The 8,700-nt window shown below is 40.3% G+C and overlaps 1 protein-coding gene across 1 annotated transcript in view; it reads right to left on the minus strand.

The window, feature by feature from the left end:
* Positions 1-8,700, minus strand: part of LOC105540271 (A disintegrin and metalloproteinase with thrombospondin motifs 12) — a 234,964-nt gene that overhangs the window by 136,950 nt on the left and 89,314 nt on the right. The window contains exon 5 of the mRNA XM_011980815.1: positions 2,249-2,373. Coding sequence (XP_011836205.1) covers positions 2,249-2,373 — 125 coding nt within the window. The remainder of the gene's footprint in view (positions 1-2,248; positions 2,374-8,700) is intronic.

Consider the following 8,700-nt stretch of genomic DNA (forward strand, 5'->3'; position numbering starts at 1 on the left):
TGGGCCATTATGTAACAGAAAATATGCCTTGGCTTGCAGCAGGCACTAGTTGCACATGTGGAACCCACACTGGGTGTGTTCCATGCCAAATCCTCCTTCTCCTGAATGCTGTTCTGTAGAGAACTCTGTTAATGTGGATCTTAGGATAGTCTCTCAGAGGCAAAGCTCAGTCTCATACCTCCCTTCCTTCGTGATCCTACCTATTTTTTCAGCAAGTGGTTTTCAATGAGGGCGGGTGATTTTGCTGTTCATCCCCTTCTAGGGGACATTTGGCAATGTCTGGAGACAGTTTCGGCTGTCAGAGCTTGAAGGAGAGTGCTACTGACATCTCATGGGTAGAGGCCAGATATGCTGCTAAATATCTTACAACGTACTCGACAGACCCAACAACAAAGAATCATCAGCCCCAAATGTCAGTAGTGCTGAGGGTGGGAAATACTGCTATAGAACTTGAAATGCTGTCCACTGTCTAGGAGCTGTTGAGGTTCAACACACTTTTATGCAAAAAGACCCCTGTCCTAAGGAAGGAAAGTGACTATAAGAAAAAAGGAGAGCAGATCCTTTGTATTCATATTGGGTAATAGGTAAGGATATGGCTGTTGGGATCAAACTACCTGGACTTAAGTCCCAATTGTACCCGTTAACAGCAATGAGATTTTGGGCATGAGATATAACCAAGGCTCAGTTTCCCTATATGTAAAATATGAATGACTAATAGTAGCCAACTACCGGTATTCTTGTGGGAAGTAAATGGAACAATGGCTGTTCTAATAGACATAGCACAGTGCCTGGCACATAACAAACATTGCACACATGTAAGCTACCATTAACTCACCCATTTCTTCAGGTGAGAATGACAGGAGCATCTCATTCTGCTCTCAGGGGAAGGAATGACTTTCTGAGACACAATTTAGTGGCCAATGCCATTCCCTGACTTCGGGGTTCTTCCCTATAGAAGTTTCTGTCTGACTGAAGCCTTCACCTGGCCTCTTGACCAGGTCCTCAGTGTCCCCAGGCTGTCTGCTAGCTCCCCAGAGCCCCTGTGCTTACATTCCATACCCACGCTATTTCTCAGAGGAGCTACTGATCAACCCAAGGTCTCTTAGAACCTAATGAACCTACTGCCACAGGCTTATGTCAAAAACTTCCCGTGGGATACATTTGCATTTAACCAGCGTTTTAATACTTTCACTCAAAAGAGTGATTCTGATGACTGGAGTTTTGGATCATGGCAAGGTAGACATTTGGATAGGGTGGGGGCTGATTATCCTTCCTTGTAGGGATTCTATGCATTGAGATGATCTTATCACAGGGACAGATCACAGGGCCAAAATGTTCACGGGCAGCCTATCCTCCACAGGCACAGTGCACATCAAGGGCTTTTCAGTGCTTGAGGTTCTCTGTGGTAGAAGGGCAGGGCCAAGAGGCCTCCTTTACTATACATCTCTGGAGTTCTGGACAAATAGGCATAGGGAGCCCAAGAAGATTTTACTTTACCCCATTCTAATATAAGCCCTTCTTTCATCTAGATTAAAATAAGTGCCTAGTATATATAGGTGCTCAATAAATATTTATTGAATCAATGAGCAAAGATAGGCTTCAAAGAGCAAGAGTTGATCAAGAAAGTTCACTGGATTTTTACAGCTATGAGTCCTGGAAGGTTTGATGGTTCTTATTAGCACTATAGGCTCTCTTTGTGATTACAACAAAATGATATTTTCATGGGAGTAGAAGGGAGAAAGGTGTAATCAAACCAGTCTGCCTACTCAGTGGGGACCTGCTCCCCATATCCTGTCCTCAATATCAAACAGTTAAAAAGTGGACTGTTTTCTGTAAAGATATTTCATGTTTCTACATTGTAGAAAAATAAAATAGCAAAGGATTGGAAATCCCACTGGCTAAAAGTAACAAGAGTCTTTAATGAGGCTCTGCAAACAAGCTTCCTGATTGTTTATAGAGCTACATGAAGAAACCAGTTTTAAAAAGGAAATCAGTGGGATAGGAAAGAGGTCTGCATTTTGCCAGCAGATGCAGTTTATTCACAGGGAGAGCTTTGTCGTATTAGCAAGTTTGTTAAGCTGTTTCTTCTACTGATAGGAAGTCAGGAGTTGACTAGATCAAAGACACTGTCTTTACGACAGCAGCAAAGAATAATGAGAATGTCATGGGTTTGAATACCTAGTAAGTCTTTCACCTGCCAGCCCTCCCTGCTTTACTGCCCCTGGGTTCCATATAGTCTCTGGTGTACCTGGTGAGAAGGACAGCCACATCGTGATGAACAGGATTGAGGTCACTCTTGGGATTGATACTCTTCTGCCACTTGCAGAAGCTAGACAGTGTCTTCTCCGCATGATGAACTATTTTCAGTCCTTGCTGGAGAAAGAAGAGGAAGAGATTAGCATGAGTGAGCTCACTGTGTTCAGGGACCATTGCATTAGGCATTCGTCTCCAGAGGCGTCCAAGTTGGATGAATTCACGGTGGGTGCATCAGACATTTGGCAGTCATGTGTCAGAGGCCAACTGACTGCTCTTTACTAATCTTCTGCCTTAAACACTCCCACTCTAATGACCTCCACTAGAAGCACCTGAAGGGGAAAACTCCAAGACAGAAATTATCACTGGGACAAGCAACCCTTGAAGAAAATTTTAAAATATATTAGCAATAACCAAAAACTATTTGAAGGTCTGTCTCTGTGTCTCTCTGCATCCTAAGCCAATGCAATATCAAAGAGGCATTTTTATTTCTAATGCAAAATAAACAGATTTTCAACAAAAGTTTTTTCTTCTCATGAGACATCCTGCAAGGTTAGGATTGCACTGCATGTTTTCTGACCCTTGAATTTTATCTTGGTTTGACACTCATGGGTGAAGGACAGTGGATGACATAATCTCTCCTGGCTGCTGACCAATTAGGAGAATTGGTCATCTGACAACAAGTAGGATGCTGGAGCAGATGCCCCCAGCCTGCAGCTCTAAGAGCTTCTGAGGCCCATGCCAGGCCTGTGGCATCTGCCTTGCTGGTAGCTACTATTGGGGCCAGGAGGGAAGGGATTACTCCAAATTATCTGAATGAACACTTGTTGAATGGGGAGAAGAAAGAGATAATCAGCTCTTTAGGGGCTCTGGTTTAATTTGAATTTCTAAAGGAGAAATTACTTTCACTTGCCTCATTTCTTCAGGGCCTCCACATAGAGCCATCCCTGGTACAGGCTGGATTCCACTAGGAGGATGATTAACCTCCACTGGCTCACTCTCAACTGAGCCTTGCTCTGGGCTCGGTCCAAGAACTTCAGGACAGTCTCTGCATCAAATTATGAGCTTGCTTCTCTACCATTCTGTATTTTGCTGAGGCCCACACCCAGATCATAAATGGCCTGAGGGGCTTCAGTTATGTGTCAGAGGCATTTTCAGGTCTCTTCATCATAAGTAACTATTATAGACCAGTTTCCTTTTGTGAAAACACCAAAAAGTGGCTTATTATGTGTTAAAAGTCACTGAGCTGCTCAGCATAAAGAATTTAGATGGAAGAAATCGACTTCATTATTTTAATAATCTTCATTGTTACATCATCCAGCAGCATGATATATGGTAGAGGAATTCTGGGGGACAAGCTGGGAATGAGGGAGTCAGCCTCCAATTCAACCAGCCAAGCTGCTGCTAGATTAACAGTCCTCCCCAGATGGGAGCAAATGTGCCCACCGAGCATTAAAAAACTGGCCAGGTGGCATGAATCAGGAATAAAGGGAAGGGAAAAGAGAAAAGGAAAGAAAAAAAGGAGGGAGGAAGGAAAGGGAGGAGAGAAAGGAAGGAAACATTTCTTGATCATTTACTATGTGCCAGATACTTTTACATATGCTGTCTCTTTTAATTGCATCTACTCACTATTATCTGTAAAGAAGGCATTGTCATTTTTATTTTATAACAAAGGAAATTAAACCTCAGAGAAGTGAAGAACTAAATTAAGGTCACTTAGCTCAGATATTGAGTCAAAGAATATAAGAAAGGTTCCTAGATAAAACTTGGAGTTGCAGTTGGTCACCAACCTCACTGGGAGGGTGCCTCAGTTCCATCTCCTTCAGACAGGAAGGCATATTATCACATAAAGCATCAACTATGATCAGATATTTTTCTGGTCTGTTTTTAACCCTATATTTCTTTGTTGTGTTTTGGGAGAGGTCTCTTAGAGAACACTCATTAACTTAACATTACCATTTACAATTACCAATAGTATTACCACGTACAATTGTTACAAAAAGTGAAATACTTAGGTATAAATTAACAAAACATATACAGGATCTATATCCTGAAAATTATAAAATGCTGCTTAAAGAAGTCAACGGCCTAAGTCAATAAGAAACATACTGTGTTAATGGATTTGAAGATTCAACATAATAAAGACATCATCTATTCTCCCAAGCTATGAATGTATAGCTTTATTGCAATTCCAATCAAAATCTCAGCAAGTCTGTTGTAGACACACACACAAGCTCATTCTAAAATTCATATCAAGTTTATTTAAAAAGTTCCAGGCTTCAGATTAGCTAAAGAAATTCTGAAAAAAAAAATAAAGTGGAATGAATCACTTTACTTCTATTAAGGCTTACTATATAGCTGTAATAGCCAAGACAGTGTGATATCGGTGCAGGGATAGTCACATCAATCAATGAGACAGACAGGGGAACCCCAAAAGTGGCCCACCTAGACATGCCCAACTGATTTTTGACAAAGGCAAAAAAGCAATTCACTGAAGGAAAGATAGCCTTTTCAATAAATTATGCTGGATAGCAAGAAAACAAATAATGCAATTGAAAAATGGGCAAAGGACCCAAATAGGTATTTCTCAAAAGAAGACATACAAATGGTCAACAGATTTTATATATATATACATATATAAATTCAACATCACTTATCATCAAGGAAATGCAAATTAAAACTACAATATGATATAGTCTCATACCTGTTAAAATGGCTATTATCAAAAAGATGAAAGATAAGATTTGGAGAGGTTGTGGAGGAAAGGGAACTATTGTACACTGTTGGTGGAAATGTAAATTAGTAGCCATTATGGAAAACAGCTTGGAGGTTTCCCAAAAAATTAAAAATAGAACCACCATATGATCCCACAGTCCCATGGGGTATATATCCTAAGGATATGCAATCAGTATGTCAAAGAGATATCTGCTATGTTCACTGCAGTATTACTCACAATAGCAAGATACAGAATCAACCTAAGTGCACATGGACTGACGAATGGATAAAGAAACTGTAAGATATACATATCATATAGATTCCATTATATGTATATAATGGAATACTATTCCGCCTTAAAAGAGCAGGAAATACTGCCATTTGTGACAACATGGATGAACTTTGAAGATATAAGTGAAACAAAACAGGCACAGGAAGACAAATACCACATGATCTCACTTATATGGGATCTAAAAAAATTAAACTCAGAAGCAGAGATCAGGGGCTGGGGGAAGAGCTGGGAGAGGTTTGTCAAAGGATTCAAAATTTCCATTTAGATAGGAGGAATAAGTTCAAGAGATCTATTGTACAACTTAGTGACTGTCGTTAATAACAATGTACTGTACTGTACACTTGAAAATTGCTAAGAGAGTAGATTTTTAAGTAGTCTCATCACAAAAAAGCAAGTATACATGGTAATATATGCGTTAATTAGCCTGATTTAGCCATTCCACAATGTACACATATTTCAAAACATGTTGTACACCAAAAATAAATACAATTTTTGTCAATTAAAAAATAAATTTAAAATGTACAAGAGAGAAAGAGAGAAATCAAGAAGAGGGGCCTAAACAGAAGCCAAAGCCATGGGCAACAGCCAAGAATTACACCAAATGTGAAAGAAAGACATTAGGTGGAAACCATGGATGTTGTGCCAAACCTCTATTAACCTCAATAGGGAAGACACCAGGTTCAAGAGGTGGAGGAAGAGACCCAAGGCCAGCAAATGAGATGCCATGTCTTATTAGGGGCTTACGTGACGGGGAGAGAGTCCAGTGGCGGGCTGGACAACGTATCTGCCATCCCACCATCGATCCCTCTGCCTCCCATAAAGATTTATGGGGATCACATCTCTCAGCAGGGAGATGAAGCAGGAACATAAAGTCTACAGGCAGGGAAAACATAAGGCCCATTCACACTTCGGCTATCACAGGAAATATCCTCTCCCATATCACAGGAAATATCCTCTCCCAGGGCATATCCCATAAATGACTTTGTAACTTTACTTCATCCTCTCCATTTACAAAGGGTGTACACCAAGTAACAAATGGAATCCTCTATCGGGTATTTAAACTCCCCAACATTCTGTAACGGGGCCTTTGAGTCTCTAAGCCCAGTCCTGCTCCCACACTGTGGAGTGTACTTTCATTTTCAATAAAACCCTTCATTCCTTCCTTGCTTTGTTTGCATGTTTTGTCCAATTTTTTGTTTAAGACGCCAAGAACCTGGACACCCTCCACCGTTAACATACACAGTCCAGTGGTGCAGGGCTGGCCAGAAAAACTACAACCACCTGCCGACATCATGTAGTCTATATAGTATTTTCACTTAATAACCTCCTGCTAATAACCTCCACCTGGCAACCTTCATTACTCCAAAACTCAGGGCCTCAATCCCCTGTACGGCCTGCGTTCCACAGGATAGGGGAGAGGCTCCGGTGTTTATCATAGATAAGGAACAAATCTCTGGGGTGACTCCTCTCGATTCCCTAGCTTGTAACACACATTCACGTGTATCTTCCATACACGGTCTTTATTTATTTATTTATTTATTTTTATTTTTTTAATTGAGACAGAGTCTCACTCTGTTACCAGGCTGGAGTGCAGTGGCATGATCTCAGATCACTGCAACCTCCACCTCCCAGGTTCAAGGGATTCTCCTGCCTCAGCCTCCTGAGTAGCTGAGACTACAGGCGCATGCCACCATGCCCAGCTAATTTTTGTATATTTAGTAGACTCAGGGTTTCACCATGTTGGCCAGGATAGTCTTGATCTCTTGACCATGTGATCTGCCTGCCTTGGCCTCCCAAAGTGGTGGGAATACAGGCGTGAGCCACTGCGCCTGGCCACCATACAGGGTCTTTTTAAGGGTATGCTTAAATTATTGCTATTAGGTGTGTTTATACCAGATTAATCAGTTTTTTATATATGTGAGTCCCAATGAGGTTCTACATAATAATAAATCCACATTTCATGCTTAGCATGTTATGGCTTATCAGTTACTTCCATACTTTATCTTATTTGATTTTGTGAACAACTGTGTGAAGTATTAATAGTTAGGAGAGTGATGATTAACCCTGTCTACTGATAAGAAGAACGTTTACTTTAGTAATTAGAATTGATCACTAATGGTTCGCAAGTGGTAAAGCCACAAATAGCACATAAAGCTTAAGAGTTATCACTTACTGAAACCCTGTCTTTACTAAAAATACCCAAATTAGCTGGGTATGGTGGCGCACACCTGTAATCCCAGCTACTTGGGAGGCTGAGGCCAGGATAACTGCTTGAACCCAAGAGGCGGAGGTTACAGTGAGCCAAGATCACATCACTACACTTCGGCCTGGGCAACAGAGTAAGACTCTGTCTCAAAAAAAAAAAAAAAAAAGATTTCTCACTTACCAAGACTCACACTTGAAAGAGTAAATATACGTTGCAATTGGTTACACCACTGGTTGTATCTGTAGCATTTTCGGCATATTTGCATTTTCCATAGATCCTCCATTATTTTATATGCACCTCAAAGACTATATTTTCTCTATAACTCTCTACTTTGCTATGGTGGATGGGAGGATATTGAAGCCCTGCTGATGATTAAATGACCTGAAAACTTACCAAACTCTGTTTAGAGCCCCAAAAATGCCTAGCATGGTTCTAAAACACCTTATGAATGACAGCACTCATTAAATCAAAGACTTCTAAAGATAGCTAGATAATTAAATATCTATGTATCTTCTATCTTCTAAAAATAATTAGATAACTAAGGATCTCCTCAGTTCTCAGCCACATTCTCCTGACAGCTGTCCTTTGAACTGGAGTGGAACTTGGTACCAGTTAAAAAGTCATTCTCTATTACTTAGGCTGCCAGAGGCAAGACAGGGAAGCTCAAAGGCAACAGTTTTGGAAATCGTTAAGATTCCCGAGCTCCTTTGAAAGACTTTTCTTGATGAACTTCACCATACTACTGCACCTGCTTCCAATATCTTTCATCCTAGCATTTGTTTGAATGTGTGCAAGATGCCAGGAAGCAAACCTGACAAATGCTCACCCCAGGCAACAAGAAATAAATGACACAGATACTCCTTGAGTTACAACTGAGTTACATCCTGATAAACCTGTCATCAATTGAAAATACCATAAGTCAAAAACGCAATGAATACGCCTAACCTACCAAATATTGTAACTTAGCATACCCTACATTAAATGTGCTCAGAACACTTATATTAGCCTACAACTGGAAAAAAAATCATCTCATACAAAGCCTATTTTACAATAAAGTATTGAATATCTCATGTAATTTACTGAAAACTGTACTAAAAGTGAAAAGATTATATGGGCACTTGAAGTATGATTTCTACTGAATGTATATAATTTTTTCAAGTCAAAAAATCATAAATGGAACCACTGTAAGGGGACACCCGTATTTGTGTTCTGATATTTACTGGTCCTGGCATCT

The sequence above is a fragment of the Mandrillus leucophaeus genome, unplaced genomic scaffold, assembly GCF_000951045.1.
Source record: "Mandrillus leucophaeus isolate KB7577 unplaced genomic scaffold, Mleu.le_1.0 Scaffold218, whole genome shotgun sequence".
NCBI lineage: Eukaryota > Metazoa > Chordata > Mammalia > Primates > Cercopithecidae > Mandrillus > Mandrillus leucophaeus.